Raw genomic sequence first — 22,816 nt, forward strand, 5'->3', positions numbered from 1 at the left:
TCTCGGATCATTCGCGGGAGAATCTTTAGATTCGTCCTCAACGAGATTCCAATGGGTAGATGGTTTCGAGTAACAATAGTACCACCATCAACAACGATAACAACAAGAAAAAAAAAAGGGGGGAAATGTAATAACAATATTACCAACCACTTGGAAAATAAAAAAGATCTAATTACTTCAATTTATTTTATTTACAACTCAGCTGGTAGCTCTTTTGGTACACGATCAGAACGTAACATTAGTTGTTGATTGGTACACTACTCACGACCAGCTTTTAGGAAGAGAACAGTATATTAAATTCAAGAACTACATTTCGTTACGTCTATAATATTTTGATCTCAGAAATAATATTTGTTATTTGAAGATCGAGCATGCTAAAGGCTCATGACAAATTTGATTTGACCCAAATGTAGGGTTTTCTTTGTTTCTTGAATTACCGAACAAGTGGCACGGTACGAAGACCTCCATTAAGAAAAGGGACAAACAATGAGGTTTTGACTGACACACGACGAAAGCTAGGGATGGAAGCCTCAAAATGGCGTACTTCTTTAACCAAGAACACCACAAAGCTGATGGGAAGATGCTATATTATCGATGGCTAAGTATCAAAAGTCTATTAGGGAAAGGAATAGTTACATAACACGAGATATTCACCATTTAAGAACACAGTTATCAATGGTGGAATGATCATTCGCGGGAGAAGTGAATGGCCACTTAAGAACAGATAAGATACAATCACTGTATTGTAGAGTATTTTCACTTGATCCTACAATTCCTAACTCCCACTTAACCTGCACCTTGGATCTGCTAGGAAAATGGGAAAAGAAGCCCCAGATGGAAGAACATGTATTCTGTCAATCACCAGAGGTAACGAGGGAAAAATAATTGTGGAAACGAAAAGGGTACAAAGAATGCAGATCATGGGTACCGGAGATTGTTCGGTTGAAGGTGTGTGGTAGAATTATGCAACAAAAAAGAGGAAGATCATAAGGAAAACCATGAGGACGAAGAATATTTTGATCATCAGCCACCTGTTGCTGGATATGCTGTTGAGGTACCGGAGGAGTGCACCTTGTGCTCCCTCCACGTTAGCTAATGTGTCATCCATGTTCTCATCGATCCTGAGATAGTCAATACCAGTTAATTAGTTTCCACACATAAAAGTACTATAAACTTTATAAGCAGTTGGATCAGCTCAACTTATGCATTACCACACCACTGACTATGTTCAACCAAGGTATCTTATTTATTCTATCCCTGCCACCAGCAGTCTTGCTGCTAGTTATATACCAAAGTCTTCATCCTTAAAAAGCTAACCGCGACAGCATTGATGATTTTTTATAACGTCCATTTTTAAAGATGAAGAAATTGATCCAAATCGAGATTCAAAAACGAAATAATCTAAGATTAGAACTTTAAACAACATGAACTGCATGAATAGGTTGAACAAGAGATGCCAGAGAAAACACAATTGGTTCAACTCAGCATATATAACAGCAGACAGGCTTTGTGAATATTTGTCGCAAAGAATTCATGCATGATTAAACTTGAAGATTCTAGACAAAGTTACAACTAGAGTAATCAAATGAAAATTAAGAACATGTACTCTTTGGAGATTCCAGACAAAGTTACAACCATGGTAATCAAATGAAGATTAAGAACATATACTCCATCCATCAATACAAGTAACGGTGTCAATACCAAGATAACTATGGTACATTGGTTTACGATTTATCATGGCAGGTGAGATATATAAACACAAATAATCAAATAAAAATATGGTAGTCTAGTATACAAAGCTCCCACTGATGTGATGTTTGGAAGGTGTCTATATATGCAGCTTTAACCCTACAAGTAGCAACTCTATTTCCATGACTGAAATCCCAATCACCAAAAGAGCAACCTTTCTGTAAAGCAAGTACATAATCCAATAATATGTGTATTCGAGAATCTTGAGTGTTCTTATATTTTACTAAAGGATGATTCTAAATGGCTCATGACTAAGATGATTGAGGGGTAAATCCTAACAAGAATGTAAATCCTAACAAGAAAACTATCATAGCAAGAAAAAAAGTGACCTGATTGCAAGCTCTCCCTGCTGTGAAACCATGGTAGCTAGTTGTGTGAAAATATTGCTCAGCTCATGAATTGTTGACTCAACATTCTGAAGAGCTTCTGCTCTGCTCTGCATGTAACTATCCTGTACTGGAACTATTTGTTGTTGTTGCTGCTGTTGTTGTATCAAAGGCTGAGTTGAGGATGACGGGTCCTCATTTGTCTTCCTCCTGTCAACCAAGAATCATCAGAATTAACTAGATGCAGATCACCATATGGACAATGTAGACTGAACTCAGAAATTACTGGAGGCACACACCACATTTCAATTAAAAAAGGATATCATATTAATAACAAAATGATAATTAACCTTGACAATTCCATCTTGATAGATAGATTATTGTAATATGAAGATTCAAATTGAATTATGGAAATTATGATAACCAGTAATAAGTTAAGAGTATTAATTGAGCAGTTCGTAAAATTACCTGGGAAACAAAGGAGAAGAAGATGTTGAGCTATTTTCCCATGGTGCTGGGGGAGCCAGAGCAGAAGAGTCATTACTTCCCTTGGAAACCAGTGGGCGTTGTCTAAGGAAAGGATTGGTTGCATCCTTTGAGGCTGATGAAGAAAATAACTGTCTTCTGTTCTCATGAACCTTCAAATTCTATAGGTAAATTTTCAAAAAGAATATGAAAAGAACACATTAGTTAATGATTCTGGTGATATTAAAAAAAGAAAGGGGAATGCATGACCAAGACAGAGCTAGAAGAGGTAACATTTGGTTTACCTCAGTCCGCATGGTTAAAACTTCTTTAAACTCCTTCGTTGTGCTCATCAAACGGTTCTTCAAATTATCAACAACAGTTGTTGAGTGATTGGTAGTGTCCCTGGACATATTTCCACCTTTGTTCTGTGAATCACAAAGATGTTGCAGGTCTACAACTGCAGAATTCAGGGCAGTAATATCCTGCTTGATAACTGCTGTCAGTTCCTGAATCTCAACAGTAGGGTCATCAAAAACCGATGTCCTTTTTGCCACTAGAAAAACAAAAGCATCTCAACATATGGCACTTGACTATATTTGTCTAGTAAACAATTAGCTGTGAGTAAACAGTCCTAAATATGGTTAGAAATTACGAAAGGTGAGCATAGTAAAACAGAAGCATCCCATCATTACTGAAGTATGGCCATCCAAGAGATTCTTATGTGCGCTTGTGCCTGGGATCTCCAAGACATGCCATATAGCCAAAGCCAGCTAACTGTTGCATGGTTCAAGCAACTTTTCTGATATAAAGAGCACAAAGTATTATCTTGTTTGAATCAATTGTGTTCTATAACTTCTCATTTTCGAAGTTATTTGCCATATGGAGCTGATAAGATATTTTTAAAAAGGTAATATTATGTTATTTAACTTTTAGGAAAAGAGAAAACTATAATTCAGCATTTCAAAGATAATGTTTTAAAATTTACCAATTGACAGAATTGTTTTGAATTTTCATGAAATTAAGGCATTTTACAGAAAATAATATTGGTAAGTTTTTTCTAGGTTATGTTTGTAAGAGGTGGTTCTTACTTGTTCTCACTTCATATGGTTCCCAGCTGAATGATAGATCTTATTGTTTGTTTATAATTACTAAAACACTCACGATCATAAAAATCATTAGAGAACATCTTATGATTCACATCTTTGTCCACTTTCTGATGATAAACCAATCTAAGACCTTTATGAATTACAAACACAATCAAAATCCTGATAAATTCAATATTTTAAAGATTAGACTGAAAAATCAGTCCAATCCCTTTATGAGTTGTACACTCTCTACCAAAGTTTGAGAGTCCTTTTTCTCACCAAAACCAAGTAGAAGTTCTTCTTTAATTGAGAACTAAAAGCTAGACCTGACTTGCTCTCTTGGATCAACACACTGAAACTATACAAAGCTGTCATATGCTGAATCATGCTAGCAAGTGGACCCTTTTAGTGATTAGGGATAACATTTGGCCTTTAGGGAGAGGGTTCAAGGTGGAGAGGAGGAGCAAAAAGCAGTAGTAATATGGAAATCAGAATTACAAAAGGCAATATCTTTAGCTGGGTATCAAGTTTTATTTATTGGTGATAATTTTTAAGACGTTCCAATTTATGGCGTGTTCTAAACTGCCTAGTTCGGGGCTGCCAGAAGAATACTGGTGCTGCATAGTGTTACTAAACATACTGGTGCGTACAGTAACTTAAATCATCACCAAGATCTGGGAACTCATATAGAAGCATTAACTACCGGACGAGGAGACTGAAAGACACATACAAATGAATCGGAATTCAAAATGTGATGGATTTGTATAGAGCATACATGCTAATCTAATTATTATAGCAGCCCTAAACAGTTCATATCAAACGGAGATTCTCAACTGATGACAAGCATCTCACGTTCACATTCAACTCCAAAAACGAAAGCAATTTCTCGTGAGAATGGTAAAATACTTACACTTCGCAAGATTGGTAAGTTTCTGGGAGGTATGATGGATCCCGAGACCAATTTGCGAAGCTCGCTTACTGAACTCCGACTGGATCGAGGCAGCCGATTTCGGTACTTCCAACCTTGATACAGCGTTGCTGCTCGGTGCATCCGGTGTGGATGAGGACTTCTTTAGATTCTCGATTGTCTTGATGAACTCCTGCGTCCGATCGCGGTAAGACGTTTGCCCATGCCTCGCATTCATCGCCAACTAGCCCTAGAGCCCCAACAATCACCTCAAAGAAGTACAAATTCTAACTGCCAATCTTGATCCTAGGGATCCCAAATCAATCCACTGGCAGAATCGCTACCAAGACTCAGAGTCGAATCAACTTGCCAGATCTACAATCGCCAGAAAAAAAACCAACCTCAACCTCTCTTGCGGCTCGAATCAACGAAAATCTGCGATTTCAGGAGAAGATAACCCTAGATCCGGGCTCGTAGTCCCGGAGACAGAACAGTAGTAGGGGATCCCGTTCGATAGATTTCAAGATCCAAATGAGGGTCGACGGAGGCGAAGATGCAGCGACGAATCAAGGTTGATAAGCCACGGAGACCATCCGCCGACGAGGGGTGATGAAGAGAAACGCGCACAAGTTTGGTGCAAAAGGCCGTTATCGTGGGCCGGGCGGGATGATGAAGAATGGGCTAAAGCCTAATGAAAAGAGACGTCCAGTCGAGCAAGCACATGCAGAGGCCAAATCACAAAATACGAATTATTAGTCGGCCATAATATAATATAATTAAAAAAATAATTATAATTATATATTATGGTAAAATAGAAGATATATAAATAATATTAAATTAATTAATAATAATAATTATTATAAAATAATAACAATAATATTTATAAGGTTTACACATTGTAATAATATTCAAATACAAATATATCCAAATATAATTATGACTAAATAAATATAATATTAAAATATTATTTTTTCTATTATAAATATATCCAAATAAAATCTATAAATTAATAATTGATGCTCATATATCCATGCAAGATGGAACCAATGTAAATAAGAAAAAGTATAAATTATCAATCAATAAAAACTTAAAAATAAATAATATTATTAAAATAAAATATGTATAAATTATCTCCCAATCATCTTTATCCTCTACTATTAAATATTAATTTATTAAATAAGTATAAATAATTAATAATTAATATTAAATAAATAAAATTAAAATTTGTTTTACTCAAATTAAAATTGATACCATATATTTCATCCATAACCAATCTTGGATATATATTAAAGCTTCTAATTTGACATTGTGGACTCACAAACCTACCACCAGTGCTAAAGATAGACTCTAATGCAATAAATATATATTAGAATTATTAAAATATCTCAATCAATATATATTGTAATGAAGGGTACTTAATCTCATTCATTTTTATTAGAAAGTCATGGCAAGAAAAATTCATCCAAATATTTGTTTCTCTCTTATTTGACATTATCACTGGTAATATTATCGAAAATTGACAAAGGATTACTATTTTATTCTAAAAAAAAGGATATCTAATTTAGAGAATATCAAAATGAGAATATTTTTAGGATGAATCAGCATATTAAATCTTTGAAAAATAATACTCAATCAATTTCATCTTAAATTTTGGATCCAAAATGGTTGTAACTCCTGTTATCTCATGAATTGCATTCCAATATTTTGCAAACTTTTCTACCATATTATATGTTACTGTTCTAATTTCATTGCAACTAGAAATTACTAATCTCAGCTCACAAACCTTAGCAAAGAAGAAAAGATTCACCATGGGATATTGGTTCTTGAAAATATCTCTATAACATTATAAAAATAACTTCAATTTATCACAACAATCTAATCTTCTTCTACATTATAAAAACATCTCTATCAAATTCAATATGTAGGCACAACAACACATATGAAATAATTCTGAATTCTAAAAAAAATTATCTAACAAAATAGAAATCACAACATCATTGGTAGAGCAATTGTCTACAATTAAAGAAGACAACTTACAATCAATGTTCAAATCTAACAAACAATCCATCAATGAGGAAGGAAGTGCTTCAGCCATGTATGGACATAGCAAATACATAAACCTAATGGAAATGAGTACAAATAAAAAAAGTTATAATCCCATTATAAAACTTAAAATCATTATAAAAGCTAGACAATATGGAACATGCTAGTTGGTCATTGCAAGCTTCAACTGTTTCTGGATACTTATTTTTGGTGTTAGTATCACTGCTATTTGAGAGTTCCATTTGACCTGCAGGTGATGATCCAATGTCACATAGCAAGAGAGCTTGAGAACGTAGGAAAGCTATTCATATAGAAAATAAGTAAATCTATTAACACTGAATTGAACCCCATGAGAACAAAGAATATTTTGACCATCAGCCACCTGTTGCTGGATACACTGTTGAGGTACTTGAGCAGTTCACCTTGTGCTCCCTCCACAGTAGCTACTATATCATCCATGGTCTCATCATTCCTGCCAAACTCAATGCCAGAAAGTAGTACATTTAGATCAGCTGAACTTTATAAGCAGTACGGAGCTCTTTGTTGTTGCTGCATCAAAGGCTGAGTTGAGGACGATGAGTTCCCATTTGTCTTCCTCCTGTCAACCAAGAAGCATCAGAATTAACCAGATGCAGATTACCATGTGAGGCAACACACCACATTACAATAAAAAAAGGATAATATATTAATAACAAGATGATAATGATTATTTTTATTGTGGTGATCAAAATATTATAATGGATCACTCATTTACATGATATTATTTATAAACTATTATAGATACCTATTCAAATCCTAATATGATGAATCATATGATTTTTAGTATATTCTGATTTTATTTGGCTCACTTACATTATTTAAAAAAAGCACTATAGTATTATTTTTTAGGTACAGAGTTATTAAAAAAATTATTATAAATGATCATTTATAGTATTTCACATAGGTTTAATAGTATTTTTATTACTGTAATTAAAACACTATAACAAATTAATTTTTAGTCCCTATTTGGATGGTGAAATTGCTGTGCAATATAATTGAAATAAATAAATGCTATGGGAGATGAACTTGGGTTGGTAGTAGATAGATATGCTGTCAAATCTTAATCTATGTTCAGCAAATATACTTGAAATAAATACTTATCCTTTCATTGCACTCTCACCAATATAGTGTGGCATATACACACCACAATATAATGTGACAGAGAGAGAAGAGAAAAAACCAAATTTGACCGTGAGACGTCCGGTCCGGTCCGGTCCGGGTGAACATCCCTCGGACCGTTTCGTGACCGTATCGTACATCATCCATATGAACAGGAATTGCATGACGAATCAAATCCCGACACCTCATCACCGTCCTCTACGTACGCATACATAAAAACTAGTCAAAAGCAAAAGCTACTCGCATTCATACCAACGAGATGGGTACATTTGTCACGTCGGGGAAGCCGCATCGGCGATCTCATCTTTCAAGCTCGTGCCAACATATACACGAGACAACATCCCATCCGTTGCCTGATGAATCCAACGGTGTGTATTCATTCCTATAATATTTATATGCGACCGATCAGTACACGTTTCTTACAATGTGGACGCGTGTCGGACCAGGAAGGCACCGCAGGCCGGCGACGTCCATGAACCGTCGGATGCGAGTGGTTTCGCTCCGAAAGGGCCAATTGCAAACACGGTTTCCAACGAGTTCGTTGCACGGGATCCGGACGACTGGCCCTTCTCGAGTACCAAAGCGTACCTACCTTCTGCGTTTGCGCTGTGCCGCTGTCGTGTGCCAGCAAGCGAGCCCTAAAAAGGGCGGAGGGGCCTTTCGTTTTAGCCTTTTGCGTGAGGATCGAGGGAGGAGGCGTGCCCTAACGCTTTCGTTCTTTGGCTCGTTGCGATCGGTGGTTTTCTCTCTGTTCCGTTCTTCTTTTTGCCTTCGTTGCTTCGGGCGGGCGTTTCTTTTCGGGGTCGGCCTTGTGGAGCTGATCGAGAGGGAGAAGGTGGGATGTGAAGAGATGGAAGGGAGCCTCGGAGATGGAGGTGGTGGCGCTGTAGGAAAGAATGGGGAACGAAGCGACGGACGGCCGCCGAACCCTTTCGCTGGAGCGTATCGGCAGAGCTACGGAGTGGCCCTTGGCGGATCCCCTGGCGGGGCAACTCTCATTCGCCATGGCTCTCTTGTACGTCTCATTCCTTCTCTTCTCTCTTGATATCTTAGGTCGCTATATTTTGGCCTTAATGATGTCGTGCCCGTCGAGATTTAGTTTTCGGTCTTGCTATCTTATGTTATTTTACGTTGATAGTATCAGATCTTTTAATAAGCAACTGAGAAGTGTGTTCTTGCGGTTCTTATGTCTACCTTTTCTCGTTTTAGATTAAAATGGGTGTCAAAGATCTAAGCTTTAGGTTTCTCTCCGTTGTATTCTTGTTTTTGCGTCTTTTGTTTCTGTTCTTCGGTTTTTCTTTATTTCAGGATTCTGAAGATTTGCCCTACATGTAATGTCCACCATGTTTGAAATTGTTCCTGACTTACGTCATTGTGTAATAGATCTGGGGTTTGTGATCAATTTTTTGTGAATTTAGTTTTTTTTAGTTAGATGATTTCCTCCAAAATCTTCCTTTTTTTTTCCTTTTTGGTGGTCAGACTGTATAGAAAAAGCCCGTGATATGCTGATTTGGATAACGTTAAAGAATGGAGTGAAATGAAGCTAAATGCTTGTGAATGAGGAAAGTAGTGCTCTTCGCTTTGGATCAATCAGGATTAATTTCGTTAATGAGATATAAATTACACATACATTACACCACCTAGCTGTATAGATAGCTAGGTGGTATAATGTATGTGTAATTTATATGGACTTTATGAGATTGTATCATAAATTGTGTGTTATGCCGACATCCAGCGAGAACATATTGGTTCATGATCATTGAAAATATGATGGCTAGATGGAATATACTAAAGGATTTAGTTATTTCATTAACATGGTGCTGGTTAGATGGTGACACACCTAAAAGATGGATAAACTTATCTCAGTAAAATGCTATGAAGGCCAAGCCACAATGGTTTGAAGAGCTGCCTTGATGTAAGTGGTCAAGATTCTGTATGGGGCATATGCTATATTCAAGTGCATATGTGATAGATGTTAAAATGTTTAACAAAATGGAATCATTTTGAGCCATAAGATACATGGAAAGTTGAGCATCATGAAAACACTTTCTACGCCATGTTTTATAATACTAAAATTATATAATCACATTAGGGAGGAAGTAAACGTAGAGCCCATACTGCAATCACATAGGGTTGCTGGTGTTATGTTGTCTTTTTTCCTTGACTTCAGAAGAATTTTGTTTGTTCGGATTTCTTTTGCCAATATGATAAGTTACTGCATGACAGTATCGCAGGATTCTATCTCTCCATTGCCTACATATTTTGTTGAAGACGAAACTGGTTGAAAATAGAATACAAATAATTTGTTATGGTTGATGATATTACTAGACAGGAAATAACGAAAATTGAACTTTATTGAAGATTCTGTCCAATGAATGAAGTTAAGATTTTTGTAAATAGGCATTACACGTGAAATGAATCTGTCAGCATATTGTTTCCAAAAGAAGAAAGGTGGATGATTGATTATTTTTAGTAGTCACAGGCCTGTGTGTCCATATATGCAGCTGCATAGTGGATCCATAGTTATGAAGCATTTAAGTCCTATGTGAAACAGTACATGATTGTATACACATTCGAGGCTATGAGCACTGCATTTTTGGAACATTTGTAAACCACATGCAGTTAGTAGGCAGAATGTTAACATTCAAGTGGCAGAAGTTTTCTGTTGTTATAGTATTGCCACATAAGAAAGTTCTGGAAAAGATCTTTCTCAAAGGCCATGTTATTTAGAGTTAACATTCAAGTGGTGCATCCCATCGATTTCAATTTGATACTGCTTCTTGGACTGTTTTTAGATGATAGATAACATATTGAAACTAGTGGTATTTGGGATTTTATTTTGCAAGAAAGAAAAAATAACATATAGCTCTCACAAGGAAAAGAGTTATGCAAGATGAATATACAAGCTGATGACGACAGAAATTTGTGCACTAGGATAATACATTTTCATGGGGTTCTGTAGACGTGTCATCTTGTCTTGGGCCTTTTTGTGAATTAATTGGTTCCTTTCTTTTCTTTTTGGCTGATATTTCATTGTTAGTGCGAGAGTTCTCTGACCTGTCAGTTTACTTGATGCATGCAGCTGAATCTATGTTGAGAATTTGATAGATGAATAACAGCTCATCAATGGACTATATTGTGGTAGACATGCTGCTGTCAGGTCTCATGTTATCAACAAAGTATTATCGCAAATGATGATGTTACAACATAATAGAGAATTTGCTTATCTCGATAAATTTCCATTTAGCTTCAATATTGCCACAGTGATTCTGTGATTAAATAGATTGCCTCAGTTTCCCCTTGTCCTTGTGTCATAACAAAAGTTAATGCTGCAGACAAAGACAGAGGTACTGGATGTTCCTGTGGAGGATGAGAAAAGCAATGAAGGTTTTGAAACCGAGTTTCTCCCGATTGTGCGATCTGGAGCTTGGGCTGATATAGGAATCCGGCCGACAATGGAGGATGCCTATGTTTGCTGTGATAATTTCATACAAGAGTATGGGCTCAAGAATTCTGGAGGGCCTACTGCATTCTATGGGGTATGTATATATACATTTTTAATTTAATGTAGGGTTTTTCCCACAAGTATATCAAACTTTCTACAGCTTGGTGTTGACCACTTACCAAAGAAAATGCATGCGTAGTTATTAGCATGGTGCCAAGCTGGGACAGCATTATGTTTAATTTAGTCCTCGCTTGCAAATATTGATACTGTGACATAGATCACTAGGTCTACTTTCTTTTTTGTCATTTTCTTAATCTACACCAATATGTTCCTGGATTGTTACCTGTTGCTAACTTTGATTATGTAAGCACTCGCTCTTAATAGGTTTTTGATGGGCATGGTGGAAAGCATGCTGCAGATTTTGCTTGCAGCAATTTGCCTAGATTTCTCTTAGAGGATGAGGATTTTCCAGGAGAGATTGAAAGAGCGGTTGCTTCTGCATTCTTGCAGACAGATACTGCTTTTGCAGAGGCCTGCTCTGTCAACTCTTCTCTTGCTTCTGGTACAACCGCACTGGCTGCACTAGTTGTTGGAAGGTCAGGTCTTGTTTACTTTTTTTCTTTTTAGAGTCTTTTTTTCTTGATATCTTCCTCTTCCTTAAGACTCGTTTTGGGGATTTCTCGTGGCAATGGCATCAAGTTTATCAATACATAATGTTTTCTCGTGCTTATTTGTATCAAAAGTGGGTTTTGCTACCCTTTGAACTGACTGCTCTGGAAGATCTCCCCTGGTGGTTCATAAAGTTTGAATTCCCATCCCTGATCATCCTGAAATTTCTCTTTATTTTTCCTCAAAATGAAAACTTGGCCAGACAAGTAATGTTTTCATTCTACGTTTGTGGTTTCTTTCAGATTAATTTTATGCTTTTTCCCTTTTGAAAAGTGTCATTCAAGGTGACACCTGACTCATTCCTTAAAAAGGTGTCTGCTTAGAATCGTCAGACTAAGATCATTATCATCAGCTAGTTCTGCTTGTGAATATTGTTTGCTCTTGTTTCCATTCTCACCACTTCTTTGTGGTCATTTAATTTTTCTTTATACTAACTACTATAAAATCATGGAGGTAGTCCATTCGATCTGTTGTCTTGGATGGGATATGTGCTAAGAAATAATTGTTTGTCAATGTCGAGCACGTATCTTTGTCATCATTAATATGTTTCAATTATATTTCTTCATACACAAAACTTAATTGTCATACATGCATTTTTTGGTTCATTGTGATTGTTACAGGTGGCTGTAAACCATGCAGAAGATTTTTGAAATCTACTAAATCCAAGTTTTCTTCATACACAAAACCTGCCTGCTAAACATTATATATGTTTGCTTCGTGCTTTCAATTCAATTCAGTTCATGTTGTCAAGAAATCCACTTCTCTTAGATGTTGTCGTCTTTGTTGTACAGGTCACTGGTGGTCGCTAATGCCGGAGATTGCCGTGCCGTTCTTTGCCGCCGTGGAAAGGCCATCGACATGTCGCACGACCACAAACCGGATCGCAGTGAAGAGAGGGAACGGATTGAAGCTTTGGGGGGATTCGTCTGTGATGACTATCTCAACGGTCTGCTTAACGTGGCCCGTGCCATCGGGGACTGGCACGTCGACGGGATGAAGGATCGGGACGGCTTGGGGCCTCTCAGCGCCGAACCTGAGGTGATGACAAGGAGGCTAACGGAGGAGGACGAGTTTCTGATCCTGGGATGTGATGGCTTCTGGGATGTCTTCCGTAGCCAGAACGCCGTGGACTTGGCGCGCCGAAAGCTCCAAGAGCACAACGATCCGACCACATGCTGTAAGGAGCTCGTCGACGAAGCGCTGAAGAGGGAGAGCAGCGACAATCTCGCTGTGGTTTTGGTGTGCTTCCAAACCAAGCCGCCGCCGGTCATGACTGCTCCGCGGCCTCGAGTTCGGAGGAGTATATCAGGAGAGGGGCTTAGGGAGTTGCAGAGCTTTCTAGATAGACTGGCTGATGGAGCGTAGTAAGGATTCAGTGTCGACAACCTTGTGATCCAAACCCTACCCATAGGGTGGATTTTAGATGAGCTCATGTTTTTTGCCTTCCTTTGGTGAGATTTGTTATTGGTTGGTTCAACTGTAGCATATGCGGTGGCTCATTGTCTGTCATCTGCAGTGAGTTTCTTTTAGCCCTCAACTGTAGTAGGCATATGGTATTGGCATAAGCATTTATTATCTTTAGGTTCATTGTTAATTCCATCGACGGTCACAATTTAAGACTTGTGCTGAAAATTTTGGTGGGTGTGGTGGTGTATTAGTTTCTTAAAAAGATTAAAATTTTTTTATAATATAAGTTATATATTGGATGGTATTGTTTTATACATGATTTGCATCAGACATATCATTTTGATTTACTAAGGTCTGTATGTATTAAAAGGGAGCTAATTACATACAGTTAGATCTCTTTAGTATTATGATTGTTAGATTTTAAAATTTTTTATGAAAGTGAAACATCTAACCTTATTTACTCTAATATTATCAACGGAAATATAAAAATAATAAACAAAAAAATAATTTTAATATTCCAATTGATGGTGGTGAATGATATGAATGATGACAAATAACGATGTTGCTAGGGGTTGCAGGTGTTTGTTGTGGATGAGGAGGAAGAGCGACGACGAGAGGTGACGATCACTCTGCATTTGTATCGACGTCAACGTAATTGCATAGTGACATATTAATGTAGCTGTTGATATTTGCATTTACGTCGGCGTTGACATAGTTGTTGAGCGACAAAAGGATCACTTGACATCTACATCAATGTCAATGTAGATATAGATCAACACTTGATGTCTCTTGATAATTGCGTCGATGTAGATGCAGATGCCGCGTGATTCTTTCGTCGCTCGATAATTGCGTCAACACATCGCTCGGTAATTGTGTTGGCATCGACACATATGTAAAACGACTCTCATCTCTCGTTGCCGCTATCCCTCCTCATCCACAACCACCTGCGACCTCCAGCGATATCGTCGTCCACCACCACCGACAGTGTTTGCCGACACTAACTGAAACATTAAAATTAATGTTTTGTTTATTATTTTTGTATCGATAAAATCAACGATATTAGAGTAAATGGATTTAGATGTAACTATAAAGATTTCAATATAAATTTTATAAGTTTAAAGATCGAGATACTAAACACACAGGATAATCTATAATTAGACCATTAAAAAAGATTAATTGGTATAAATATTTTTATATTATTTTCTTTAATAAAAATATAAGGATGTTGCATTTTACATAGGGATGAAGAGATTAAGTCATATATCGTAACTTAATTAGTTTGACTTTTATATTATCCAATATTGTTGTATAGTAATCGTCATTGGTTTTTATTAACAATAGTTGGACGGCCATTGCATAAGACGACGTCTTTTCACCGGTTATTTTGACAAAACGAGAATGGGTAACACTAGGGATGATAGTGATTCATGAATCATGGAATGATTCGTCGGAGGAAAAGACTCCCAACTCTGACCAATTGATGCTTCATGAGCGGCCATCATACATAACAAAAGAGCAGCTGACGGATGCTTTTACTCCATGCAAGTTGAACATGAGCACATAATAAATCAGGCTTTAGCATGTTTTGTTTCATCAAGAAGTGAATCATTGAAGTGGCTTTCCATTTGATGTGAATCTCAAAAATAACATCTCGGAAAGCTCTAAATTTAATGAAAGTGGATTTCGATAAAGAACAGTCTGGCTTCCTTTTCTTTTGACGAGCAAAATGAACACACACCCTAACCCTAGATTTCCAAAGGTCACTTTTCTAGTTATAATACAGGCGAATATATTTGAACTCAGCAAATCTTTCGGACGATGCCAACTCAAGAACATAATGGTGTTATCAGCTGCTTTAATGAGAACTAACGACAAACACCGAGTAGGCGATTTCATGCATCTGAGTTTTGATGTAACAAGAGAATAACAGGCCATCTTTTTGTGAAAGTTTCAAGAAAAAAAGTTGATATCTGGTTGCAATAGACTGCCAGGAAAAAGATTGGTCTAAAGATCTAACGGACTGCGTATTATGCGCCAGTTCATGAAGAAGTTACTCCTCTAAATGGACAACAATGATACAGATGCCCAGGATTTGTCATACCTGCCCATTGGCATAAAGTGATCCATCTCTTCCACCAGCATCCTCACCCATACCAACATCGGACATTGCCACATCAACGAGAGACTGCAGCATGTTAAGAGCATAATATAAGTCAAGATTTTCGGCACAAGGGTGCATGTAATTTGAAATTCTAAGTGCTGGTGATGCATAAACACCGACTAATTATTCAATATATAAGTGCACAACACATGATGTAAGTCTGGCTGGGCAAGTCAAGCAAAACAATGTCTTTGTTCGGTGCCATCAGTGCATTTTAATATATGTGCAAACTTATATAAGATGCGACATATCCATGAATACAGCAACCTTGTTCAGTTTTCTTCATATTTTTATGTTTTAATTAAAATTTACATTGTAGAAACTAGATCAACCTCGTTCAGTTCTCTTCATATCTGCTTCATCCCTTGTTGATTCTGCTGCCACATCTTCTTTCCCAAAGCATAATCCCACCAAATCCACATCCACCACCATCTTTGCCACATCATCGATACCTCCACTGCCATTATGATTCACCACGTTCTTTACCACCATCACATTCCGTATTCTACCATCTTTATCATTCTGATGATTAAGCTAGTATCACAACCCTGGATCATCTCATCCACCACCACATTGAATGCTTCACATCATTGTCATATCCCCATGAACACTAAAACAGCCACCATCATCACAACTCCTTTAAGGTCACATTCCTATCTCTCCATTACAAAATAACAGACAGGCAGAGACTGAAGATATGAAAAAGAGGAAAATCATCGGTATTTGGTGGAAAAGAACCCACTTTGTGATCAACCAGGGGGCCATGGAGGTCCGACTTTGAGTTCACCCTTGATAATTGTAGGTGGACACAAAGGGGCTCTGATGATGGTGGATTGGGAGAACATTTTCAACGACGGATTGAATCTCTGGATTTCTTACAGTGAGAAGAGAAGAGGTGAAAATAGCAGGCGAGGGCAACATGAGCTATTAGAATTAAGGCTTTGAATGAGAAAAAAAGATGCGAAATTAGGCACACCTTTGCCTCTGACCAATCAACAGGCAAATGCAGAATGCCGCAATATGATTTATTATATTAGCTTCATGGAACAAGGTTAGATGGTCATGATCCAATTTGGACAAGAAATCCTCAGCCTTCCTGGCAGATCACCAATGAATTCACACCTAAAACTCGAGGTCAACCTAAAGGAGAATGAGACTTGAGGTTGAAAATACAACATTTTGGACATATTATGGTTCAAATATAATTTCCGGTATCTTGCATAGATGGTGAATTCCCTGTGTCATTTGAAGGCTAGAAACCAGCAAAGGCCAACAAAAGATGCAGGGTCTATGTAGGGCGGCCAGCTGAATAGCCTGGGATTAAAGCTTCTCCTATGTGGATCTGCACTCGAATGGAAAATGATTCCTCACCACCGGAAAAAGGAGTGGGGTTCATCAAGAATGGTAATTTTAGAATATGTAAATATCCAATATTACTTTTGCTTCCATCATCATCAATACCCTCTAGCAGTACTTGTGAATACACAATATCATGACCAACACCAAAAAATACCACTTAGCATGCACTATTTCTCTTCCTTTCACCTGTCAAACTAGAAAATCTCTGATTTCAATTGCTTCTTCTGCAATATACAAGTGTTTGCTACTGTAGCAACACTTCTGCCTCTTACAGACTGAGATTGCCCTGGCCATAGCCAGTAATCTCTCATCTCAATGTTTATACTTATTTTCCCTAACAGAAGAAACGAAACTGCTTTCTATCAGGAATACAGTACATTACTTTCCTTATACTGCTTTTGAATAACTTAAAAAGGAATAGGTATCCACTACAAACTAACCTGGAGTTCGTGCTCAGAGCTTTTGAGCCTTTCAGTATAGTCCTGAGCTCGAGCAAAGCAAGAATGCAGCTGAACAAAGGTTTTTAGAAAAGAATATTCATGTCAATTTTTCGATTTGAGTACTGGACAGGAAAAATAAAAAACGTGCTGTTTGGATAAACTTATGTACCTTCATCAGCATCGACTGCCTTTGATAGGTAAGCTTCTTCGCAGCCGCCAATGCATCCTCTAGTTTCTGTACTTGTGAAGTGTATCAATCAGGCAAAGAATTGATAATGCAAATAAACGAAAATTGATTTGACTGTTTAAATGGAAAGGGACACAAATAACAAACAAAGTTTAGATAGGATGCAATTGCAGCTGATGACAGCACTAGCGAGCAAAATTGTAATTACCTGATATTTCATTTGTAAATCTGAAATAAGATGCTGTTTCTCATCGATCTTCTCCCCAACAATAGTAAGCTGATTGAACACAAGATTAACACATTTTTCAGGAGAAAATACTAAATTAACAATCAGAAACAAATAATATTGTGCAGCAATTTTTGGAAAAATAGGGCCATGAACAAGCATATCTTGATAGCTATCCACATGGCTTGTTTACTAAAAAATAAGATGTTCTCAATGAAAAGGATAAAATATTTGGCAAATAAGCTATGAAGCTCAAATTAACATGTAATGGAACTAGGGCACAGTTCATGTAATATATGGTTATTATCTTAAGAACATATTTAATATATGAGGAATATGAGCAATTCAAGTTTCTTCTAATAAAGTTATATGTGCCAGTATGAACATTTCCTCAGGGTTGGCCAAAGATCTTAGCTGATGGTTGGGCCGTTCTGTAACCCGGAAATAGGTCTGCGAGATAGTACTTTACAAAGGCAGAGCAGTAGAACAGATAACTTCACATTCGTGGAATATTCTTTCTTTTCGATACAGGGGCAATTTAGTTTTATTTTGTCTTTGGAGTAAAATTACTTATTTAGGACGTTTTTGCAAATGTAATAAGTTGTCATATGAGAGCAATCTCTTTGTTTCTATACAAATTGTCAAATTTAGTCAAGAAGAAAAAGGGAATCAAACTAATATGAGACATGATTGGAAATGATCGATTGAAGATTCTCAATGGAAGATCTCACAAATATGAAAGATCTTTTTAAGCAAAAGATACAAGTGAAGATTCTCTAAATTTGGTAGATGGGATGATTGATTCCTTGATGTAAGAAACTAAAATTTCTCTATTTGTATTTTTTTCTCTTAGGAACTATAAAAAGGCAAAAGAGTTATATCTTACAATAATCATATTTTAGAAAAACAAAATATTTTCCATGCTTTCATCCTTCATCAGATTTGATATAAAGGCACTCGTCTTACATCACTTAATAATAACTATGCAGACAAATATATTATGATGATGACCATAAAGATACAAAGTGAAAACAATCCATTATAACCCATTCCAGGAATGAAGCAACTTAATATATACGTTAAAATCATGCATTATTAACTCTAAAATAAGCCAGACAATGAAGCACCTCCTTTTGAAGATCCTCCCGTCTTTGAATGGATAACTCCAGCTTCTCTTTCACCTGGTCAAACATTACAAAATGGACAAGAAAGAATGAAGTAATACAGCAGAACTCGATGTCGCTCATGAGAATGAATCTAAATAAACAAACATTAAGTTAATGGTCTTTCACCTGGCCGTAATAATCATCACTAGAATTTGATGATAAATCTCTGCTTGGATGCTCATTGAAATCAGCACTGTTGAGATTAGCAAACCGAAGTCAACAAATGTTTCAGAATTCACCATATTGTCAAACAGAGACAATATACACCAAAAAGTGAACTTGCAGTACATTTGGATCCGAAAGAACCAAAATCAAACAGCGACAAGATATTAAAAAAATGGCAAGATGAAGCAAACTACTCAAGAGTGTTTCCAGTCTAACTGGAGTTGACCTATTGTCAGGGGAGGTCCAAGCACACCTGAAAGGGCAATGGATGGGAAACCATGATTTATATCTCACAGTTACACCATGTTCACATAAAGATCAATCACCTAATTTTTAGGACAATAAAAGAAAATAATATTGTGGTAAGCAAGAAAAAGAATGAACACCAATAAGAACAAAAAACAAACTAAATACAAAATAAAAATCCCAATATAATCATAAAAAGAGTGACCCAATGCATAAGGCTCTCGCCAAACCAGCATGTGAGGCGAGTCAATGTATGAAACCTTACCACTTCAAGCAAATAAACTATTTTCACCAACACAAGCGTTAATTTTAAAACAAGAACTATCAACAATCATGGAAGCCTATTAGAAAAAGGTAAAGGCTAAAAATATAACAACTTTACCTTATGAATATACTGAACCTGGTCTGGGTAAAAAACTAAACACAAAACGAGACCTAAACTTTAATGTGGCTTAGGTTGAAATGATGCTCTACAGTCCACTCATATAACCTAGGGTCTAAGGGCCTTAGGAACACTGGTCCTCTTGTCATGTGTCTCTCCCAGTGCAAATTCTTGCAAACCAAAAATTTAAGGAGTGTCAGTCTTGTGCAAGCTACATACTCAGGTGTCCAAGCTCAAGGTCTTTTTATTTTTGATGTCAAGTTTCCAGGAAAATTTTTCACTATTAAATTTAGACTATACTAAGTATATAACTTGGATAAGACCAAGGGCTGTCAAACGCAACCATTAAATTTATATTTTTTTCATTAATTACTCCAAGGAAAAAAGTATCTTTTAACTTTCTTTCCCAATTAACTTTATTTCTATGTACAAGGAAATTCATGTCAACAAAATGAGAAAACTACATTTGCTTGGCGAGAATAATATGAAAATTGACTAAAAACAGAAGATTGAATATCTTTTGACAGGTGAGAACCGCTGCAGTCACAGTGTATCTGTCTTTCTAACAATCTTTGAAATATACACACCGACTCATAGCAGGTAAGACGGTATGTAAACCTAACAATATTAATGACAAAATAATCTCAGAGATTACCCATTTTTTTGTCTCAGTTGTTGCTCCTTATCCATGTCTTTGCCTCCATCATGATCTTTAGTTTTGTCCACATCTCTATCATGGTCCCAGTCCATGTCACGATCCCCTTCCCAATCTCGATCATGGCCTCCTGGATGCTCATGGTCATCGCCTTCTCTATCTCGATCTTGATCCAAAGGGTGTGATCTTGCTCGATCAAAGTTACGTCCACGCTCAATATCTATTTCTCTTTCCCTTTGTCTATCATGATCTCGGGACCGCTCATCATTTCTATCTAGGTACCGAAATCTGTCCCGCATATGATCCCTCTCTCTTTCCCTGCCCCTCTCCCAATCATCATCCCTATCAGAATCTCGATGGAAATTTTCACGATGAAAGTTTGGCCTTCCACCCCTTGAATGAACTTCATTTACTCTTACAACTCTTCCTCCAATTTTCTGGTTAAGAAATTTAAACATCAATAGCTCAACTATAAAAGGTAGCAACATTTGTTTTTATGTTCACATCAGACTAACAAGACAGTACCGGAAACACATTATTTAAATGCCCTATTTGGATAGAGAGCAAGAAACATACCCTGCCATTCATGTCCATAATAGCATCAACAGCTGACCTAGGGTTTCTAAATGTAACAAACCCATAGCATTTTCCTCCAACTTGTCGATCATTTATTATCTGCAGTCGAAGAATTGCATGATAAGAATAACAGCTGTCTGTGAAATAAGAGTTTTTTACTGTTTAAAAGAAGATTTCATGGAAAAGATTATGGCAATGATGAAGTTACATACAAAAAGTTGATGTATAATAATTACACTCCCTCATATTTATTTACAAGAAAGAGGAAGATTAAGAGCATATAGCAAATTTGACCAGCTTATGACAAACCATTCTGCAACTGGTATAATGTTTGTCAACACCTTCATGCATATTCACTATTTAGAAAAACAAATGTAGCCCTAAAGATTGGAGAAAGAGATGAAGCGATGGAGTACAAAGCCAACATGGCTACCAAAGATCCTACAAGAGTGGTTTTCAGCAGTGACAGCTGAAATCACCTCTCAGACAGGTTTAATATGAAGAAAATCTCAAACCAAGAATTACAGGCTGGTGGGGGAAACCAAAACAGTTGTTGCATAACAAAGAACAGGAAACTTAGAATTTATAAACAAAAAAAATGTTCCCAAAGCCAGAAGAATTTTCTGATCTAGCAGAGCTCTTCAAGTAGCAATAAAATAGACAGCCAGTCATCAGACTAATGCCATAGTTTTGTTAAGCTTTGTGTTGTTTATCTCAAAAATATCCACTCTAAAGATGCAATATGTCTAAGGCTGCTTCATAACCTCATCCAATGCCAGAGATGACTTCCCACGAAAAAAAAAAAAAAAACACATGCCAGTCGACTGATAGCATAATTGTTGATAATATCTGTACTATCACGAAACAGATACTTTTCTCCACTCCATCAACAGCTCTTACTGCAATATGGTAATTTTTTATTAAAGAAATACCTGTATATTTAGGAAAAAAGGTATCTTCTTGACCTAATTCTGAATCTTGATAGGTAACACTATTACGATCAGTATGACATTCTGAGATTTCTCAGTTCAGAACAGGAACTCGAACTTACTGCCAAACTTTTCTTCTCTAGATGCCTCAGCAAGATACTCTACCATTTGAAAAAATAGCTTTTTTTTTTGCAAACTTCTTTGTTGTTTGAAAAAGAAGACATCTCTTCTCAATTCCAAGTTTTGATGTGCAACACATTACACATTCAAAAGACACCTCCATACAGCAACTCGAATTCACTACCAGTAACCTCATCATGTCCAGATCCTCATCTCAGGGAGGCTCTTCGCAGTGTGCAAATTAGTTAATTTTCATTCAATATTCTTTTTTATTTAGAAAAAAAGGTGTCTTCTTGTAGCATTTCGAGTTTTGACAGGTAACCTAAATCAAGAACAAAATGACACTCTGGATCTCTTCAATTCATCCAGCAAAGAACTCGAATCCTCTATTTTTCAACCCCATATCCTCCGCAATCATTTGCCACCCTCAGGTGACTCCAGGTGCTCAAACAAGTGAGAGTCTAGGGTTTTGGAGAAATCCGACTCCAAGCTCCCTCAAAACCCTAACACGACAACGTGCCATTCGGCTCCCAAAAGAAGCAACTTGAGGAATGAGAAAATAGGAGGGAGCCGGGGAGGAGGAGGAGGGTTAGGTGACGGACCTTGACGTCGACGATGGCGCCGTAGAGGTCGAAAGCACGGCGGAGGTCCTCCTGAGTGCAATCGTAGGGGAGCCCACCAACGTAAATTGACTTCTCGTCGTCCAACGTCATCGCTGCCCCCGCCGAAGCAGATACCTCCTCTTTCCCCTCTCGCGTGCTCCCCTCGCTTCTCTGAGGAGGAGACGGTGAGCTGGGGCAAGAGAACGGCCGAAGAACTTCTTTTAGATCGGCCATTTCATACCTTATCTTGGGCCTGATGGAGTTACGGGCTCAGCCCAAGACTTGTCTCTTACAAGTCCATCACCAAAGCAATACACCATTCCCCTTTATAGTCCTCATCAGCCC

The 22,816-nt window shown here is 37.2% G+C and overlaps 3 protein-coding genes across 6 annotated transcripts; 1 reads left to right on the top strand and 2 right to left on the bottom strand.

The window, feature by feature from the left end:
* Positions 1–570: 570 nt before the first annotated feature.
* LOC103969454 (syntaxin-32) lies at positions 571–5,153 on the bottom strand. Of its 4 annotated transcripts, none has more exons than XM_018818810.2 (6): positions 4,943–5,152; positions 4,539–4,863; positions 2,846–3,096; positions 2,544–2,722; positions 2,079–2,285; positions 571–1,121 (listed from the first exon to the last, which is right to left on the bottom strand). In XM_018818810.2, the coding sequence occupies exons 2-6, from the start codon at positions 4,771–4,773 to the stop codon at positions 962–964; spliced, it is 1,032 nt and encodes a 343-aa protein (XP_018674355.2). In that variant the 5' UTR covers positions 4,774–4,863; positions 4,943–5,152; the 3' UTR covers positions 571–961. The 4 variants fall into 4 exon arrangements, with proteins under 4 accessions (XP_018674355.2, XP_064940979.1, XP_064940980.1 ...); XM_065084907.1 differs by having other exon boundaries at positions 4,937–5,152; XM_065084908.1 differs by having other exon boundaries at positions 2,846–3,049; positions 4,539–5,153.
* Positions 5,154–8,342: 3,189 nt separating this feature from the next.
* LOC135594595 (probable protein phosphatase 2C 57) lies at positions 8,343–13,482 on the top strand. Its single transcript, XM_065084909.1, has 4 exons — positions 8,343–8,751; positions 11,072–11,275; positions 11,566–11,777; positions 12,642–13,482. Exons 1-4 carry the CDS (start codon positions 8,587–8,589, stop codon positions 13,213–13,215), a joined length of 1,155 nt encoding a protein of 384 aa, XP_064940981.1. The 5' UTR covers positions 8,343–8,586; the 3' UTR covers positions 13,216–13,482.
* A 1,641-nt stretch (positions 13,483–15,123) lies between these two features.
* Positions 15,124–22,720, bottom strand: LOC135594600 (glycine-rich RNA-binding protein RZ1B-like). The gene is made up of 9 exons (XM_065084915.1): positions 22,472–22,720; positions 20,821–20,919; positions 20,245–20,681; positions 18,923–18,989; positions 18,758–18,811; positions 17,613–17,681; positions 17,387–17,452; positions 17,218–17,286; positions 15,124–15,442 (listed from the first exon to the last, which is right to left on the bottom strand). Exons 1-9 carry the CDS (start codon positions 22,703–22,705, stop codon positions 15,353–15,355), a joined length of 1,185 nt encoding a protein of 394 aa, XP_064940987.1. The 5' UTR covers positions 22,706–22,720; the 3' UTR covers positions 15,124–15,352.
* Between the last annotated feature and the right edge of the window lie 96 nt (positions 22,721–22,816).

This window comes from Musa acuminata, chromosome BXJ1-10, assembly GCF_036884655.1.
Source record: "Musa acuminata AAA Group cultivar baxijiao chromosome BXJ1-10, Cavendish_Baxijiao_AAA, whole genome shotgun sequence".
NCBI lineage: Eukaryota > Viridiplantae > Streptophyta > Magnoliopsida > Zingiberales > Musaceae > Musa > Musa acuminata.

Coding starts and splice junctions, on each gene's coding strand:
- LOC103969454 (XM_018818810.2), bottom strand. CDS start 4,773: ATGAATGCGAGGCATGGGCAAACGTCTTACCGCGATCGGACGCAGGAG. Junction 3,097..4,538: donor ACTTACCAATCTTGCGAAGT/GTAAGTATTTTA, acceptor TTGTTTTTCTAG/TGGCAAAAAGGACATCGGTT. Junction 2,286..2,543: donor TCTTCTCCTTTGTTTCCCAG/GTAATTTTACGA, acceptor CTTGGTTGACAG/GAGGAAGACAAATGAGGACC.
- LOC135594595 (XM_065084909.1), top strand. CDS start 8,587: ATGGAAGGGAGCCTCGGAGATGGAGGTGGTGGCGCTGTAGGAAAGAAT. Junction 8,752..11,071: donor TCATTCGCCATGGCTCTCTT/GTACGTCTCATT, acceptor TTAATGCTGCAG/ACAAAGACAGAGGTACTGGA. Junction 11,778..12,641: donor GCTGCACTAGTTGTTGGAAG/GTCAGGTCTTGT, acceptor TTTGTTGTACAG/GTCACTGGTGGTCGCTAATG.
- LOC135594600 (XM_065084915.1), bottom strand. CDS start 22,705: ATGGCCGATCTAAAAGAAGTTCTTCGGCCGTTCTCTTGCCCCAGCTCA. Junction 17,453..17,612: donor ATTTACAAATGAAATATCAG/GTAATTACAATT, acceptor TCACAAGTACAG/AAACTAGAGGATGCATTGGC. Junction 17,287..17,386: donor GGCAGTCGATGCTGATGAAG/GTACATAAGTTT, acceptor ACCTTTGTTCAG/CTGCATTCTTGCTTTGCTCG.